The 19754-nt window shown below is 41.3% G+C and overlaps 1 protein-coding gene across 1 annotated transcript in view; it reads right to left on the bottom strand.

The window, feature by feature from the left end:
• Window positions 1-8398: 8398 nt before the first annotated feature.
• THOC2 (THO complex subunit 2) overlaps window positions 8399-19754 on the bottom strand; it is a 49067-nt gene continuing 37711 nt past the window's right edge. Inside the window, exons 31-39 of the mRNA XM_054388803.1 lie at window positions 19130-19566; window positions 18218-18276; window positions 16657-16692; window positions 12493-12630; window positions 12075-12144; window positions 11836-11993; window positions 11109-11185; window positions 10753-10800; window positions 8399-9210 (exon numbers count right to left, since the gene is read on the bottom strand). Coding sequence (XP_054244778.1) covers window positions 10773-10800; window positions 11109-11185; window positions 11836-11993; window positions 12075-12144; window positions 12493-12630; window positions 16657-16692; window positions 18218-18276; window positions 19130-19566 — 1003 coding nt within the window. The 3' untranslated portion in view covers window positions 8399-9210; window positions 10753-10772. The remainder of the gene's footprint in view (window positions 9211-10752; window positions 10801-11108; window positions 11186-11835; window positions 11994-12074; window positions 12145-12492; window positions 12631-16656; window positions 16693-18217; window positions 18277-19129; window positions 19567-19754) is intronic.

Consider the following 19754-nt stretch of genomic DNA (forward strand, 5'->3'; position numbering starts at 1 on the left):
ATGCTCCCTGTGAAGACCCAGTGCCTGCTGGAGCAGGACCAGACTTCACTGTGATGGCTCATTTGTGGAGATCATCTCCTGAAAAAAAACCAAAAATCTAACAGTGAAAGTCCTAGGTTGGCAGCACTGCTTGCAAAGCAGGTGTGCATGGGACCTGAGTGACCAGCGTGGTACTTAGAATCATAGAATCATAGAATCAGTCAGGGTTGGAAGGACCACAAGGATCATCTAGTTCCAACACCCCTGCCATGGGCAGGGACACCTCACACTAGATCAGGCTGGCCAGAGCCTCATCCAGCCTGGTCTTAAGCACCTCCAGGAATGGGGCCCCAACCACCTCCCTGGACAACCCATTCCAGGCTCTCACCACTCTCATGGTGAAGAACTTCTTCCTCACATCCAGTCCGAATCTCCCCTCTTCCAGCTTTATTCCATTCCCCCTAGTCCTGTCACTACTTACTAGTCAAAGCACTCCCTGAAACCCAACCAGATAAGCTGCATGGATTTGGAATGCCACTATGGTGGTGCCTCTGGCTGGGGGTAAAACTGTGTGGCAATCACCCTGGTACCTTGCCCTGGTCAGCACACAGTGCTGGGCAGTGCACCCTGGCCATGGGGCTGTCCAGCTCCCTGGGGGCCTAACACCAGCTGCTGGTGCTTGTTGTGCATGAGCACAGTGACAGAACACAAAAGGAGCCCACCTACATGTCTCCAGCCAAGTCTTTGGCAATAGCAAAATAAGTTCAGGAATAAGCAAGGTCTAAATCAGAGCAAAAAAAAAAAAAGGGGTGGGGGGGAGCAGGTGGTGGTGGAATAGCTGACCCTAAACTATCCTACAAGGCTGAAGGTTTCAGGCTGGCTTAGGGGTGATAAGGGCACCACATCCCCTGGGTGTCACTGGCGCTGTGCCCTGGCCTTGGGGCAGCCCTTGCTGAAATGAGCCTATTTATATGTAAAGAGCCCACACAATCAATGCAGGGAGGCATGGAAAAAAAATACTGTTCTGTCCTTTAGTCTTCATTATATGTTCAACATTCAGGCCAATGCAGACTGGCCGCATTTTTTCCAGAGACCACTCCCCACTTCCTGATGGCCACATGCAACCCTGCACCAGCCATGGGGGTGAGTGATATTTCCTTCCCCATGTACCTTGCCAAAATCTGCCACTGCCAGCAGGGCTTAATTTGACTGTTGAGCCCTAGCACCAAGCTGGGAGAGTGTGAGCGGAGCAAACCAGCAATTCCAGGCTGATGGCCAACCTGCAGCTGGTGCAGTGTGGCTCTACTGGGGTCACACCAAGCACCAGAGTTGAGCAAAATGGGTCTTAACTCTTGCTAATAAATGTATATCAGGCCAGCCAAGGCAATTAGCTCTGGGGTGAAGCACTAGGGCTGCACCAGCAAGCTGGGAGAGACCAGCCAGCTGGGATGGGAACAGAGCCATGGTCAGACGGGTGAGATGCAGGAGCAGGCCCTACAAAACCGGACAGGCAGGGGCTGGCAGGGCCCTGGGGCCTTGCTAGGCTGCAGAGGCAGTGCACATTGGGTCAAAACCTGGACTTTGCAACACGGACTGCAGGTGATGCACCAGCCCTGAAAGGCAATGCTCTGACACCACAAAATTACTTTCGCTTGGAACTCTTGGGGTAAATAATATAAGGAAAAATTCAAAGTAATTCATTGTGTCTCTAGAGACATCAACAGTGGCAAAAGGACCTCAGTAGTGAAGCTCAGACCTAAAAACCCCTAGAGCAGAGAGCATATCTGACAACAAAACATAGCAAATCATAATAAGCTGAAAAGCCACCTCCACTATATTATTATGGAGTAGTTTTCCTTCCAAGGTCTTGAGCCAAGCACTGCAGCATTGTAATTTTTTTCAATGAAATATTATTTATGGTTATTAAAATAATAACAAGTCATGGTTATTAAAATTAAATTACAAAATGTCTTTGGTGCTCATATTCATCATCTCAGTCTGGAAAATTGACTCTATTTTGCAGGCAGCGGTACATAAACAACCTCTGGATAATGATAGCTCTATTCAATTAAACTAAAGGATTTAAGTAGAGAGATAATATTTTCATGGATATTATCACTTTCAAAGTAATATTAACTTGTAACACAACACATCTAAAATTGGTATCAGTGCCCACAACAGCAGCACTGCCCACACCCTAGCATGCTGCTGACTTGCACTCAGTGACTCCATGGCCCAGGCTGGCCCTCTGTGGTAGGCTAATACCAGTGGGGTCAGGACAGGTCCTGCCACATCTTGGCCAGCCCAGAAACCCCAGGCTGGAGCCCCACCACCACGGTGGGGACCCCCTCCACTGGTCTGGTGGTGTCCTATGGGGAGACAAGTTCAGCTATAATACTTAAAGTGGGGGACAATCTTTTTAGCAGGGCTTGTTGTGACAAGTCAAAAGCTGATGGTTTCAGCTAAAAGAGGGAGATTTAGATGAGACAGAAGGAAGAATTTTTTTTACAGTGAGGGTTGTAAAACACTGGCACAGGATGTCCATAGAGGTGGTAGAAACCCCATCCCTGGAAGGGGAGTCTGAGCAAAGGAGCTGCTATGCACACCTTATAGCCAGGTTAAGAGTCTGACTTCTGCCCCTTTCCAGCCGCCAGGCTTTCCACTCCCATCTGCTGCCCAGTGCAGCTGATGAAGCTCACTGGAAACACCTGCAGTGCTGGTTTTCCTGGGGGCCGTGGCACTGGCAGACTGATGTGCTGGGTGGCAGAACCTCCACGGGCTGACATGAAGGACAGCATGATGAAACCTTTGTGCACATACCAAGTATTTATTTATTGCAGTGGCTAACATTGAAGTGTTAGCCCTAAATTATTTATGATGGCTCTGGCATTTTGGGATGACAGGATGTCTTACAGAAGGATAGGAACCCACACTGCAGCATTTTGTAATCAGAAAAGCAGGAGGGGGCAGAAGGAGCAGGGAAAGTGCCATGAGAAGCAATGAAGCTTGGGGGGGGGGGGGGGAGCAGAGGCTTCCCAGCAGCACATCATTTCCAGCTGGTGATGAGGCTGTTGACATCACCAAGCAAGCAGGCAGAGCTGACACCTAAAGATGAACTTGGAGCCAATTTGTAGCAGTAGATGAGGAGTGAAACCAGGTTGAGCTGTGACACCTGGCTTGCCCTGGCAGACAGAGGATTCTCCCAGAATCTATTTTGTGGCAGTTTCAGACCTTTCTTTATCCTAGTTTTAAGCTGCATGAGAGCAGTGAGGAGTTGAAGGCAGCAGCAGAAAGCAAGCTAAAGTGAAGGAGGAATGGGAAACAGGGCAGACAATAACAGAACTGCCCTCTAAGAGTGGGGACCTGCACAGACACCTCAGAGCTTAGGAGTAGGGCTGATCTGGTGACTAGTCCACAAAGATTTAATGGGGGGGGTCCATGCACGGACCTCCTGGCCTTGATGGCAAGGAGAAAGTAAGGACAGAAAACCTATAAAGCAATGCAGAGTACAGACCACAGCCATGCTGCTGGTAATGACTGGTGCTTTAGATAATGTCTAGCATACAAACAAAGTAATTGACCAATTAATGAGCACGTGGCAGATGCTTGATATGCTGTAACAAGTAGGGAAAATGTACCATATAACACAAGAAATTACAGGAAAACAGAAGTGGAGCTGGGTGGGAGACCAGGAGCAGTGCCTGTGTGCTGGCCCTGCCAGCAAGCTGTGCTGCACTGGGGTTTGGGTCAAGGCCACAAGTGTAGAGAGGACACAAGAGTTTGGTCCCCACTGAGGGCACAACAAGGGCAAGTGGGCCTGGGGAGGGGGATGTCTGGGACCAGCCAGCTCCCCCTGTGTCTCCATTTCCCTGGGTCTAACCACCCACCTTTTTAGCCATGAAGGGCTCAGAGGCATTTGCTTTCATCCACACAATGAGAAAGTGCCCACGAGTTTTAGCGGTCTCCAGCTACTAAAAGCACCAGAAAACTCACTTAAAGCTACCAGGCTTTAGCTGCAAGATATGGTCCTCTGCACGCTGCTGTTGTCTGGAGCAACACTGACATGCAGCGGCCAGTCAGGAGGGAAGCCCATCAATTCTAAACGCAGTCCCAGCTGGCTGCAGCCTGGGGACTGCTGTCCAACTCCTGCAAGGAGCTGAGGGCTCTCCCCAGCCAACCCAGATCTCCCCCAGCCGAAGCCTAGCACATGGGCTCTGCTGGAAAAGCCCCAAGCCCAGCACAGCCCCATTTTCCACTTGCTATGGAATCATGATCTAGGAGCCTACTTGCCGTGAAATGAGCAGAACACACCTCTGGGAATAAAAAGGAGCAATATGTTTTACTGAAATGATAGAATTATAATTTGGCAGAGTTTATTGAAATTGATGGAATTTATAAAATTTAGCAGAAATTTATCAAGGTTCAATTTGGTGGCAAAGTTCATTTTACTAACTACTTGCATGGAAGAAGAACTCAAGTTACCGTTGAATTAGGATGATTTGCAGAGGAGACAGGACATAAAAGGGTAAGGAGTGCAGGGAATAAGGGGATAACACCACTTAATTATCAGTCAGTTGTCAGGGTGATTAAACAAAATTTACCATAACCATCACAGCAGAGACTGGTAGCATTCACATGAAATGTATCAGTACTTACAGGGTCACAAGGTGATTGTGGTATTTTTCCACTTTGGCCATTATTCCTGTCAGGCAATCTTGGCACCCTTCAGAATGGGCTGTGATCTAGGCAGAAGAAATTTTTTTGGGTGTGTTTCCTAGGCAGCAGGAGCTTTAGGTGTGGTTAATGAGTACCTGATGGCCCTTCGTGACTGTACTTGTCGCCAGGACAGAAAGACAGCAGATATCTCAACTCACTGCTCTGAAATGCAAGACCAGGTGGTGTCAGATTGTCCCAGCCCACTGCACTTGTAATTAAAACAAGAACACAGTGTTGTCTGGGGTTGACATCATCTTGTAGCCCAGGGAAGGGAGCACTATACCACCAGATGTCCCAGCCAGCCAACCCCTTTCTAGCTCACAGCACCCTGGTTTGGCACCCATTTAAGCCTGTCTCCAGTTGACTAACCCTTTCCCACCCATGCTGCTGAGAGCGCTTCCAATGAGGGGGTTGGCATTTCCTGAGGAGAGGTGTTTGTTGTGTGCTCAGGGAGTAGATTTTAATATCATTTGAAGCTTTTCAACAAATATTGGATTTGAATTCCAAATATGGGCTGAGCAGGCTAATTACCAAAAAACACACAAAATTAATGTAAAAGCCACAGTTTGATCTGAGGCAAATAAATATAAATGGTATTTATCTAATATTCCCTTGCCCTTTAAACAAAGGAAGTTTGCCATATTCAGGCAAAATAGCTTATTATGAAATAGCTGAAGCTGTGACCTATCCCAGATGATGCCAATTACACAGAGCAATTAGAATTAGGTGATCCTCAGATGGGACCCATTAGAAGGAGGGGTTAATTGATGGTTGCTTTGTACCATGTTTCTGCATGGACCAAGCTGCCTTCCTGCTCACCAGTCCAGCCCTGTCCCTTCTTCCCCACAACCCTCTCAAATTTGGTTGATGGGTTTTGACTGTGCCAGTGGTGCTCTCAGCCATTCAACCTGGACAGCTCTAGAAACAGGTCCCTTTTCTCCATGCTTTCCCCAAACCTCCAGGACTTGCTGACATCCCAGTTTTCACTCATGGCCTCTGGCCTCCCTCCCTCATCAGCCATGAGACATATTTTGTGTGTATAACTCCCACTGAAAAACACTCCTAAGCCCGTACTGCTGTCTCCACACATGCAGCTGAATCCCTGCAAAAACCACACAGAAAAGGACTGGCTGTCTTCCAGACAGCTGTCTTGGGTGAGAAAACCCTCCCATAGGTATGGATATTTCTCTCAGGGAATGCCCTTCCCCGCACCACCCCCCCCCCCCACCCCCCCCCAGGAAACTGGAGTATTGCAGAGCACATCTGAAGTGTGGGAGCTGCAGCCCATGATGTCACAAGCTGTAGCAATTTCCTTCTGACCACTGCAATTTGCTGCTGTTGCAGATGCTCTTGCCACACCTGCAAGAGGATCAGCATAGGCATCCCACATCCTTTCTCCTTTTCTACTACAGCTCACAAAGCCCATGTTCCTGCCATGTCAGCAGGCATCATAGGCAAGGGATGAACCCTTCAGGTCCCCCTAATGGGACCTGAAAGATTCCTAGTTTCAACCCCTCTTCCATGGGCAGGGACACCTTGCACTAGACCAGGTTGCTCAAAGCCTCATCCAACCTGGCCTTGAACACTTCACAGTATATCAGAGGTTGGAAGGGACCTCAAGAGATCATTGGGTCCAACCCCCCCCCACCAGAGCATGATCACCTAGAGTAGTCTGCACAGGAATGCATCCAGGTGGGTTTGGAAAGTCTCCAGCAAAGGAGATTCCACAACTCCCCTGAGCAGCCTGCTCCAGCACTCTGTCACTTTCACTGTAAAAAAGTTTCTCCTCATGTTGAGGTGAAATCTTCTGTGGTCAAGTTTGAACCCATTGTTCCTTGTCTTATCACTGTGAACCACCAAAAAGAGCCTGGCCCCCTCCACTTGACACCCACCGCTCAGATATTTATAGACATTCATCAGATTCCCTCTCAGTCTTCTCTTCTCCAGACTAAACAGCCCCAGGGCTCTCAGTCTCTCTTCATAGGGGAGATGCTCAAGTCCCCTAATCAGCCTCATGGCTCTCCGTTGGATTCTCTCCAGGTTTCTGTCTCTGTTGAACTGGGGAGCCCAAAACTGGACACAGTATTCCAGGTGTGGTCTCACCAGGGCAGAACAGAGAGGTAGAAGAACTTCCCTAGAGCTGCTGGACACACTTTTCTTGATGCATCCCAGGATACCATTGGCTCTCTTGGCCACAAGAGCATGTTGTTGTTCCATGGAGAACGTGCTGTCCACCAGCACTCCAAGGTCTTTCTGTGTGGAGCTGCTTTCCAGCAGGGCAGCCCCTAACCTGTACTGGTGCCTGTTATTATTTCTCCCAGATGTGGAAAGTTTCTCCCAGATGGGGAAAATTTCTATTCCCTTCTAAGTAGTTTGGCTGACAACCTCCTGTTTTGTTTGGAGACTACACTATATTCAGAAACCTTGAGGTGACCCTTTTTGTTCCCCAGCTTAACCCCATCTAGGTGTGACAGCCCACTGACCTGGCAGATCCCTGGGGACAGTGGCTGCTGCCACCCTGGCTGGCTGCCATGCGCATAGTCAGCCAGCCAAAGTTTCATCTCATTTGTACTGCAGTAAATCCCAGGGACCAGAGTGACTTTGATGGAAGCATTTAATTTCAGACTCAGCCTTAATGAGTTAATTAAAAGCACCCAAGTATTTAGCTTGGTTGCTCTTCTTTCTCACCTCTAATTAAGTGGTTACCTCATATATCATTCACTTCCCAATTTGTCTTTTTCTTGCACTATGGGACAGGCCCTTCAGAAATGGCAAAGCTAATCAGAATTCTATTGACGCACCTAGGATGTTCACCTTTTGGTTCAAGTTCCCATTTTTCTAGATTAAACAGAAGAAAAACAAGAAAAAAACCCACATGAACAAAAGCAAGAACTGGCTGCAGAAAAAGAGCATGAGATGCATCATCTCAAAAACTTAACAGCAGTCCAGCTGCAACAGCAGGTCCTGCTTCTTGGTGAACACATATTCATTAGGTATTCAAAACTGCTGTACCCAGGCCAAGAAAGCTCAGCTCCCAACTATACCTAGTAAGACAACAAAGTCTTTAGACAAGATATTAGAATCTCCCCTTCTCCAAAGGGGAGATTCCAAAGAACACAAACATAGTCTTTCACCAACTCACACACTACTAATTGCTTTTACTGAAGGAAATCCATACCTTGGGGAGAGAAGGGGCAGGGGTGGAAATCAGTCACCAATGTGACTAAAATGGCAGTTTCACCAAAATGACCTAACATGCTACGTCAGAAACCAGAGGCCCTTTTTTGTCAGGCATGAAATTAAACTGGCCCAACTGAACAAAGATATTAAGACACCAAGTCAGTCTGATTTTACTAAAATAGGGGAAAAAGTGTGAGATATTTTAGTGAGCTTTGGACAAGGGACAAATGCTACAGGAGAAAGGTGTACACTAGACTGAATGCTGGAAGACAAACCCTGAGCTTCTCAAATGCATTGGAGAAGTGTAACATCTGTCACTTCAGCAGGCACCACACCATGTCACTCATGCTCTGCATCTGATCAGCAAATAGGTACAGAGGGCTTACACACAACGACAGAAAGCACTCTCCAGCTAGTATCAATTTTCACACCAATACATAAAGCAATAAAGTGACCACACAGAGAATGATTTACGACCCATTGAGAAAACTATTGTTTATTTAGAAAAAAGGTTACACTGGTAGAATTCAGCAGATAAAAAAATTTTTTTCTTTTTTTTTTAAAAATGTCTTGTGAAACTTTTTAGACTAAAGTTCAGCAATACAAAGCTCCTGTAGCTGTAATTGAATCTGAATTTATTTCATTTTTGAAGAGAGCACTTCCAATTAATCTAAAAACAACATGACAAAAAGTGTGGCAAGGGACAGCTGAGCACAGGCTTAGGTTGGGATGGACAGGACAGGGTTCATTCTTTGCTTCTTTAAACAAGTCAACGTTGTACACAATATACAAATAATCCCTAAGCTTTGCATGAAAACAGTGCTCCCACTTGACTTCTTTTTTTAGTTACTGATATTAAAAACAGGCCAGGTAATAAATAAAAACTGAGTTTAAATGAGGTAAATAAAAAAAAAAAAGCTCAATAACTGTTTATTTGTGGTTTTCAAACATCTAAAAGAATGCATTTCGGATTGAAAGAATTACTAAAGTCAGGCAGTATTTTTGACAACCTAAAGTGGAAATCTGTACACATGAAACCTCATTTGCACTATGGCAACTGTTTGTTTGCAGCACATTGTGCTAAAATATGGAATAGGTAACACTTTCAGCCAGGTACTGAAAATAAATGTGTAAGAAACTAAGCAACAAGTTAAAAATACAGTAATGTACAACTCAACAATTAAATCCTCAGCACAGGGAAATAAAGCAGAGAACTGAATAATTTAATTTAAAGGAGATGCAGATGGGTCCTCTTCATTCACAATTTCTGTGCAATCTATACTCTGGAAAATACATTTCTGGTCACAGCTGGATATCTTCCCATTTCAATCTCACCTGCAATGAAGGTGTATATAATTGAATTAGATCTTGTTCAAATGAATACTGTTCTCACAACTTAACATTTTATTCCATTCACAATTCTAACAATGAAGAGGAAAATAAAATTATACTGGGATCCATCCATAGTGATCAGACAGTAACGGCTATGAAGGATAAAAAGAGCCGAAGAAATTTTATTAAACTCTTTCCCCAAAGAGCGCTCCTAATTTGCTGTTTGGAAGCTATTCACATAAGCAGCTTCTATTTATTTCAAGAAGATAATCCAAAAAGAAATAGTACTAAGAAGCAATAACCTATCCATTTTTCCTACCCTCCAAACAGCACACAGTATCAGCATGAGCTTTGTTACACTAAACTCCGAACACTTGCCCTCAGCTTCAGTGGCTGAATGAGCAATGTCACCAAATTAAACTTGCGGCTCTTTGTGCAGTAATTCCCTCTTTGCAGCCACAATCCACGTGTGGAGACTTTCTTCAGAAGGCATTTCCAGATGATTGGAAGGTTTCAGAATTTAAATTTTAGTTTTTCACCTGTTGGACCCTCATCAAAACACTCATTTTTGTTATATAAGCCATTCTATAATCCTGAGGCCTCTTGGAAAAGAATTCCCAACAGCAAACTATTTACAGCTTCCAGATTTGGTCTCTGCTGTTTTAGTTAGAGGCAAATGTAAGAACTTGTGAATATGTTGTGGTCTTTCTCTGACACCTCAAGAAAGTACAGTAGCTAATTTTTTTTCGGGGTCCACAGCCAGTAAATCTCTCCACTAAGTTTTGCTATATAACATTGCCTTAAGTAGTCTCAAATATAATACCCATATAATTGAATTTCAAAACCAGTGAGGTTGGAAGGGACCTCTGAAGACTGCCCAGTTCAACACCCTTGCTCAAAAACAAGCAGAATTAGCTAGAACCATAGAACTGCACAGGGCTGTGGTCTGCCAAGTCAGGTTTGGAATACCCAACAGATGGCAGCTCTGCCACTTCTCTGGGCAAACTTACAGTTTTTACCATCCTCACAGTAAAAAGATTCTCCCTTCACATCTCTAAATGGAATTCATAACAAATTGTGTTTGTGAAAGGTAGCATCACTTTCTAGACCAGCCAAAACAGCCATGAAAATGAAGACAAATATTCAGCCTCATCAATCCTTCTTCAAAATCTGAGAAAAAAGAGGACTTTTTAAAACATGAAATGCAAAACTGTCCACTGCTTTATGTAGAAAGATTTGTAATGGGTCAAGTCAGGTAGGTCTAGTGAATTAATCTGAAGTTCACTGGGACCCAATCTTTGTGCTGCTGCTGAAGGACAAAGATTTTTATCTTTGGACAAAATTTTTTAAAAGACAACAAAACCCAACCAAACAAAATAACCACTCCAAAAGAATTCCCACAAAACAACAAAAAGAACCCCAAAAAAACCATCCTGGCTAATTCCACCCTTTCACACTCTGGCTCCATTTTGTCTCTATATCCTTTACCAGTCAAAAAGGAGCCACAGTAGATATCAAGTCAGAGTAAATCCTAGAACTTTTTACCTTAACTGGAACAATCTTCATTATCTGTGTTTGTCTGAAGATTTATGAGTAGACTCAACATTAAGGAAAAAAAAAAAAAAAAAACAAAAGCCCTTTTTACTACATTCAATAAAAGAACCTCATTTTCTGTATTTTCCTGAAATGCTAATCATAGAATAGTCCAAGCTGGAAGGCACCTCCAGAGGTCATCTAGTCTGACCTCCCTGCAGTCAGCAGGGACATCCCAAACTAGACCAGGTTGCCCAGGGTCTCGTTGAGCCTCACCTTGACTATCTCCAGGGAAGGGGCCTCAACCACCTCCCTGGGCAACCTGTTCCAGTGTTTCACTACCCTCACAGTAATGTGTGAAAGGATATTGTTTCTTTTCTTCTTTTCCTCCAGTACTGTCTCGTTTTTCTTTTTTTTCTGTTTTTTCTTTATCATGTCTTGATTCCTTTAAAAAAATATACATATGGGAAATTGTTTATTAGAGTATACACTGTAGAGCCTGATCATCAGAAGGATTATACATATTGAAAATTATAACTGGCCACAGTTAAAAAAAAACACCCAATAAATATCAGAACAGCAGATTTCTGAGATAACTCTATCTTTGTCTTACAGTTCTATGATAACCTCTACCACTAAAGTGTTACAACTGGAAACTATTGTTTGCTGCTTTACAAGTATAGCTACAACATAATTACCTGTTTTCAACAAATAAAAAAGGCTGTGCTGACACATGCACTTGAAAAATCTGAATACAAGCTGAATACTTTATATGTAAATGAAGCTTTCATTTATTTGCTCAGCAAAGCAGTCTGTAAAGACTCTAGATTACACAAAACTTAAAGTATGAGTACTGAATTTTGCTGGATACTGCCAAAACTAACTATTCCTCCAATTTATCCTGCCAGGACCTGCTGAAATATTCAGAGCCACGAGATACCAGAACATCCCAGAAGCGTTTTCTTACACATTCACAACCCACCTTTTCAAATTAGACCATAAAGCAGTATTAAAAGCCAGGAAAAAAGAAGTTGCTTGTTCTCTCTACAATAAAGACAGAAATCAAATCAACAGAATGAGATCAGCTTATTTTACCTTTTTGCTACCAGAGGAGCTCTTCTCCATCTTTTCTGCTTTAACTGAATCACCTTTCTCTTTTCCTGAAGATTTGGATTTGTTCTTCTCCTTCTCCTTTTCGTTTAAGCGAGGGGAATCAGAAGGGCTCTCACTTTTACTGTGTTTTGAAGAACCAGCTAAAAAACAGAGCAGAAAGTTCTAATTCACAGCAAGTAAAAGCCTAATACACATAGACACACAATGAAATTATGACTTACTTGTCCCATTTTCTTCTTTGCGTCGTTTAGTTGAATCCTGTGGTACCTCTCGTTCATTGTTTGAATGATCCTGGCACCAAATACAATTAATTATATAGATGTTAGGTGATTAAAATATACTCCTGAAGCAGCACCTGCTTATAATGTGATTTTTGAGAACTGATTTTTGAATACTTAAGATATAACCAAGTTATTACATCTTGTGTAAAATTTCTGAAGATCAGTTTTGAAGGGAAAGTTTTAAATACATTACACTGTAAACTGACCTTAGAACAGCTAACAGAAGGAAAACAACCTTGATGTGGATCAGTTCTGCCTGGATAGGCTGTACAACCAATTATTACTGCAAAGACTTGGAACAGAAAGTTTTCCAAGTATACACCAACTTTCTAAACTAGGTCATAAAAATTTCACCAACCCTTTTTCGATCTTTCCTGTCCTTTTCATCTTTCTTCTCTCTCTCTCTGGATCTTTCCCTTGACTTGTCCAAATCTTTCTTCTCCACTTCTCTCTCCTTACTCTTGGACAGTGTTGGAGTAGTGTGGTTAATGTAGTGCTGTTAAATTAAGGCAATATCACTGAAGATTAATATGTATTCCCAGATACGTAAATAAAGAGTCTTACTCTAACGTAACAGATCTAGCTCACAGAGGAAATTAAACATTCATGCTTTACTAGCAAGACCAAAAGTGATCAAAAATACTTCCAAGTTTGTCATCTGTAATTTTAACTATAGCTTTGTCTTCTCAACACTGGAAATTCAGGAATACCATCTCTTAACCGAAACACACAATAAATACACACAACCTTGCTCACCAGTATTGTTTGATGCATTAAAACAAACCAGACAGCAGTACTACTGAAACAAGATATGCACATTCCTGGACTGACTTAACACTTGCAATCCTGCCTGGAATGAATGAATGAACAGAATGAGCTGCTTAAACAGGTTCTAATTAATTTGTAAAGAATAACCTTAATCTACAAAGTATTCAAGACAATACTTTGAATAAAACGGGTGGGATTCTTTTTTCGAGTTACAAAACTCCACCTTAAACCAGTCAAAAAGAATTATTTTGCTGTGCAATGTGTTGTTCTTCCTCTCTTTCCTAACGAATTTTAATACACTCCATAAAACATACCAGTTTCACAGAGATGAATATTTTTAATACAGACTGGGGGCATAGGGGAGAAGAGAAGTCACAGAAATGTCAAGTATAACATTTGACAAGGTTTAAATGCTACCGTGTATAAATAAGGTACACATGTATTACATAAGTACTGATGTACTGCTAATTTCCGTCTTCTAAATACAATTACACAGTTAAATAATTCTAAGTAGTAATTTTCATTAAATAACAATAAGAGCACATTTTAAATTAAAATACCCCACAACTTTCCTGGGTATTTTATATACTTAAGTTAGAGGATCCCATAGATTCACATCTGTGTACTTTAATCTTTCCCCAGTTCCATAAACTATCAACTTTATTTGGGGGGGAGAGGAGGGAGGGAGGAGGGAAGGGGAGGGAATATATCTGTTAATTAAAATATTCTCTGTATTTCTTTTTAGAGAAACATCTTGCATAAAAGGACACCAAAGAGGTAACTGGAAGATCTGTTTAGAACAATCTAGCAATCACCTGAACCAAACAAATATTGTTTAAAATAATTTTATTCTTTTTAATTAAATTAATCCTGTCCTCCTCCAGTTCTGGTGAATATTTAACTTACCAAAATCTGATGTTACTGATGCTGTGTTAAGTCACACTGACAATATGAGGTCTCTTTTCCTTTTATTACTTCACTGGAATTTTTTTAGCCTCCTGTGCCAGGGGCTGAACCACGAACACCTCTTTCATTAGATACTTCTCTTTCTGCTCTTTTTCCTCACTCTTCTTTTCTTGCTCCACTTCCTACACTGCCATTTCACAAGTAAATACATCCATGCTCCCTTTTTTATGGTCAATTTTTAACAGGGACTTGGACTCCCTTTACAAAAAAAGGCTGGATTTATCTCATCAGGCTTTATCACCTTGCTTCTAGAAATGCTGCTAACTGAAGCCACGAATTTTGGTCTCTATTGTACATTGTGTAACTTGGGCCAAGGCCAAAGCAAGAATAAACAAACCTAACTTGTCTGACACCATTTATTTAATAACCTGCAATGTAAACTAACATTTCAATGATCTGGCCTCAGAAACTGCGCAAAGTCAGGAATAAAGAAAAAGAATAAAGAAATAGCACTAGACTTCTGTCAGTGGGAGCTGAAACCTTAAATACATTAAGCTTCTGAATATCCCACCCTTCTCCAACCAAGTATTTGGCAGTGAAGAAGAACATTTAATGTGTTTTTACCATGCATAGGGAACGTTGTCAAGAAGTGCCTTAAGTCTGTTATAATGGCACTGAAGAATGAATATTAAAAGTATATAGTAGTAGAAGGGAAGAGCTGGACACCTCTTATGCCCCAAGCACATAACAAATCCGTGAAAAAGCCACACAACTGCAATACACCTCCAGCTAAGTCTATACAAACATGTTATCGTTAATTCTGAAATTTAACTTTTCAAATTCACTAGCAAACTAAATTCTCAACTAACCTCTTTAACTACAAATAGCTCCACTGTCCGATTACCACATCGATGTGTTAATAACTAAAATGAATCAATAAGTAAAATGTAGCTTAACTAATGAAAACGTGAATGAAGTTTCAATTAACCAGTTGAACCTTGACTAACACAGGGAAGGAAAAGCAAGATTATATAGGCTACCATATACACCACGCTTCAGACAGGTATGAGCTCAAGACAAGTAGTATTGTTTCCCAATTTCAAAAAACTTATATATATGATAATGTGGTTGATTGGTTGTTGTTTTTCTTAAGTATATAGATTCAATCTGTAGACACTAAAATTTAAACAATTGTGAGAACCAAAGGCTGCTTCCTATACACACTCTCCCTGAAGTAGGTATGATTGCTACTGGTCAGAGTCAATCTAAAACAAATGAAAACCCACATCAGCAAGTGTCCATTATAAAATCAGAGCTATTTTGAAATATCTGAACACTTTGCTTATACAAAGAGAGGTCCAAGTAGAACAGCAGTGAGAATAGAAGAATGGGAAGCAATTACCCATTACGCATTTTTAAATTAAGTGAATGTAAGTAATCCTAGACACACCCACAAGTTATCCACAAAGTCCAAACAGTCAGTGATTAACATCTGTGCTATTTAGGTACAAACTATGTAATCAACAATCTTAATAGCTGCTTTAGAAGATTTGATCCATTTCCTATTAGCCACATACTGAAGTATATACCAGCAAACTGACAAGTTTTGTGACTTACTATGCAGGTGGCCGGGTGTCAAAAAAGCAACAATGTAGTTGCACAATTTATGTAAAACACAATATTCCAAAATTCATCTTATACCCCACTCTACTCAGCACTCAATAGGCCATACCTGGAATACTGTGTTCAGTTTTGGTTCCCACTAAACTAAAAGATGTAGACAGGCTGGAGAGGGTCCAGAAAAGGGCCACCAAGATGATCCAAGGACTGGGAAGCTGCCATATGAGGAAAGGCTGAGAGAATTGTGTCTGTTCAGCCTTGAGAAGAGGCATCTTAGGGGAGATGTTATCACCATGTTCCAGTATTTAAAGGGCAGCTACAAAGAAGATGAAGACTCCCTTTTTACAAGGAGTCAGGTGTAAAAGAGGAGAGGTAATGGGTACAAGTTACTTCTGGGGAGATTTTGATTGGACACAAGTGGAAATTTTTTCCATAGGAGAACAATCACCCATTGGAATAATTTCCCCAGGGAAGTGGTGCAGTCCCCATTTTTTAAGATTCAAATGGACAGGGTGCTGGGCTGTGATTTTCAGGCTGTGCTTTTGCCAAGAAAGGTTGGACCAGATGGTTCTTGAGCTCGTTGTCAACCTAGGGTTCTAAGAGTCTATGAACGCTTGAAAGCATACTTTAGCATATTCTCTTAAGATGCTGAATCTGAAGTATGTTTACAGGAAGCAAATGTACAAAGATTTAGGAGCTTGGCTGTAACACACTAAAGCATGAATATGACAGTTGTAAGGGGAAAGAGCACTCATATTTCAGAGTTAGGTCTCACGCATATTTCATTTTTAAATAACCACTGGGTTCATTTTGCATTAAAAAACGCAAACAAAAAAAACCCCACAACACAAACAAAAACCCCAAAATTAAACTAACTGTTCTGTAAGAACTATTTTTAACTCTGCTATTACCTCTTTAGCCAAACAGATCACTTAATCATAAGGACATTTCTACAGATTTACAAGTTTCAAAGAAAATATGTCAACTCATGAAAGCTCAAAAATATTGTCAGAACGGTAAATTCAGGTGATTTTCATGACATTGCTTCCACGTAACTATCCCTCTCTCCTGTACATAGGTTCTATATAGCAGACTGAAAAAATTCCTCTGTTCCTACACTAGCATTTACAGGAATGGAATTTGAATTATCTCATGGGGTTTGCCACAAGACCAAAAGTTAAGTTCTCTCTGAAACAAAACATGGAAGTAAACTTGGGTGGTTTCAAACCTTTGCTGAAGAGTCCTTGAGTTCGTTGAGGTTGTCCTGTAGAAAATGAACGGAGATGACACGTAAGCTGGAATAGTTTTCAGAAACCAGAGGAACTTTGGGAAGCACGGCCGCACCCTTGAAACAAAAAACAGCTACTCCTTCGGAAATAAATCTTATGTTAATACTGTATACTGAATAAAACTAGGAACTCATTTATCTTTTAAAAAGGGAGAAGGAAAAAAAAAGAAACAGTCATATCTATTCCCTAGACCCAATTCCTACATTAACTACAAAATCTGTTTATATCTACTTCTTCGTAAAACAGTAAAAAACCACTCTCCCACCATGACAAAATTTAAAGAAAAAATAGTCTTATCTCTAAATACAGCTGAACCACAGGTGAAACAGGTTTAAAAAACTTTCTAAACCTCTCTCTGCTCCCCTGTGTTAAATGTGGTAGAAGCCACTCTAGAATGACTTTACATTGCCATTTACAAAAAACAGGCAAGAAAAACTTGGTCATTTTGGGTAGTTATCACTGTCACCTGCTTCCTCAAAACTAGTAATAACTATTTGAGTTCTCAAAATTAAACTATATATTTCAAGTAAATCTTACGTAGAAAAACATGTAGTTTTTGGAAAGAAAAAAACAAAAACAACAGAAAAGGTAAAGCTTGTTCTTAAGCTGGCAAGATGGTGAAGTTTAAAGGCCCACATAATCCATCACAGCGCTCTTGATGAAGAATTAGTAACTTACAGTTTGAAATGTTCAACGTACTGCAAATTCAAAGATTCCATGAACATAGATGGTTTAGAAATAAAACAAATATGGAGCAAGGAATGGCTACCCTGAGTCTTCAAGTAGGCTACGCCCATGGTTTTGTGCTGCGCTTGAGTGCTTGGGGTTTCTCTTTGCTGGGTAGTAGGCTTGGTTGCCACATCTGGTTTTATCGTAACGCAGGGCTCAACATGGTGGGAACCCATTGGAAATAAACAAACCTCGAAGGGAAGGTACAACCGAAGCTGCATGCGTACTGAATACACACAACTACAGGAGAACTGATCACCAAGGAGACTTTAAAATGGAACTCCTTTCAAGACTCCTCCTTAGAAGGCACATATCGGTATGATGCTCATCAAGAAGCCTGATGAATTCAGAGGTATCGTACATCCCGTATCATCCAGGAATCTTCAGTGCTAGAGATTCTTCAATAGAAGTGCAGAAAAATATGCTCCACTCTGCTGCAAAGACTCATTTGCTTGTAGCTACCATTGCACTCCAAAAAAACTGACTGCTTAAAACAATGAGGCACTTCTGTGTAAAAATGCTCTTGCCATTTCCAAACACTATTTACAAAATTTGCGCTAGGTCCTTGAAGCATTATTTTGGTTAATTAAAAATATTTTTATAGAAAAAAAAGACAGTCCACCAATAAGAAAAGGAATGCATTTTCTAATGCAACATAAAACCTCCAGTGGTTCCAGTGTATACTTGGCACAAAACTTGAAGGAAGTCGAACATTGGCATCCCAAACTTGTGAGCCTAACATGGGCGCTGCCTTCCTCAGGCTATACTAACCTTTACTGTTGAGGAATGTGATGGAGAAGAATGTGTATCAATTTTGCGGCGTTTTTGTTCTGAGGAAAGAAAAGAATAACAGCATTATTAAAACACTGTTAAAAGAGGATCATCTAATAATGTGGCTTGCTGAAGTACCAAAACAGTTGAAGCTATAATTCAAGTTATACCACTACATAAACTTGGGTTTTCTTACCCTATCTAGAGTTATCAGCATGCCTTGACCCTGTTTATGAGCAGGAAGTGTAATGTGAACAACCTTACTGCAAAATTACACTCATTTCAATATTTCATTTTATGTAAGTCTGCATCTGAATTTCAGAGTTGCTATGAAGACTCTGAAAAGGTGAACCCAATGAAAAGTATTGCAACCCTCCTTTACCTGGTTTGCCTTAAACAGTGCCAAACATAAAACTCAGTATCAGGCTCAGATTATAGCAATTTCACATCAAAGATTTGTTAACCTTTAAGAAGGAACTGACAAAGCTTACTGTGTCCTTAAGGATACAAATGTCACAAAGGCCTACATCTTACACATCCCTTTTCCTTTCAATTCAAAAGTTATGATGGAACTCTCCAGTGATCTCTTTGAAGTTTTGACATCATTTTTTTGCAAAACTTGCAAGGCCAAAATTATACATACACAGTTTAATTCAGACTTACACTAAAAAATGATAGGCCTTATGAAAATGAGCCCTCAGTACAGGCATGCAAAGATCACACATTCTCATGCTTTGGTTTTGCAGCTACCTAACCTACGTAATATAGGTGGCCAATTGTATTTAAAAGCCGATGCCAAAAAGCGAGCTATAATGCAGCAATTCTTTCTCATCATCTTTACCATATTTGACATTTAGTGATTTTCCTGTGACGTTTTCTAGACAAGAAAAGAAATTAAATAAGTAAATTTACCCCTTTCAGATTCTGATGCTTCTGACCGGGGAACAGGTGACTTCAAGGACCCAGCTACTGGCACCTTTTCGCCTCCTTTAGCATTTTCCTTCGATTTCATTTCCTTTGCTACATCTCTTTCTCTGGACGGCTCCTTTTCTCTTTCCTTTTCTGCAGCTGACTTTGACTCAATGATAGTAATGACTGGTTTGGACTTTTCTTCCTTTGAAGCTTTTTCTTCTTTCTTGACTTTTTCCTTCTCTTTGTCAGATTTTGGTGTTTTCTCCTTGATCTCTCTTGCTTTATCGTCTTTGTTTGCCCGTTCTTCCTTTGGTTTTTCTTTCCCATCCTTCCCAAGTGCCTTCATCTCTGGAGTGGCAGTTGGAGTCTTGTCTTTTTTTTCCTTATCTTTTTCCTTCCCACTTTTTTCTTTCTCATCTTTCTCCTTAATAATTTTGCTGCAAAAATAAAAAAGGCCAATTAGGAAGCATACAAAACCAGCTCTAGTATTATGACAGAAGTTTTACTTCTGATGGATTGATAGAACCTCCTGAAGCAGTCACTGTCAGATTTCAGATTTGCTCTCTATCAGAACAGCAACAAGCAAGTGTTCTTATTTCATTTATGCTTATTTAGCTAAAATGGA

Source organism: Indicator indicator, chromosome 17, assembly GCF_027791375.1.
Source record: "Indicator indicator isolate 239-I01 chromosome 17, UM_Iind_1.1, whole genome shotgun sequence".
NCBI lineage: Eukaryota > Metazoa > Chordata > Aves > Piciformes > Indicatoridae > Indicator > Indicator indicator.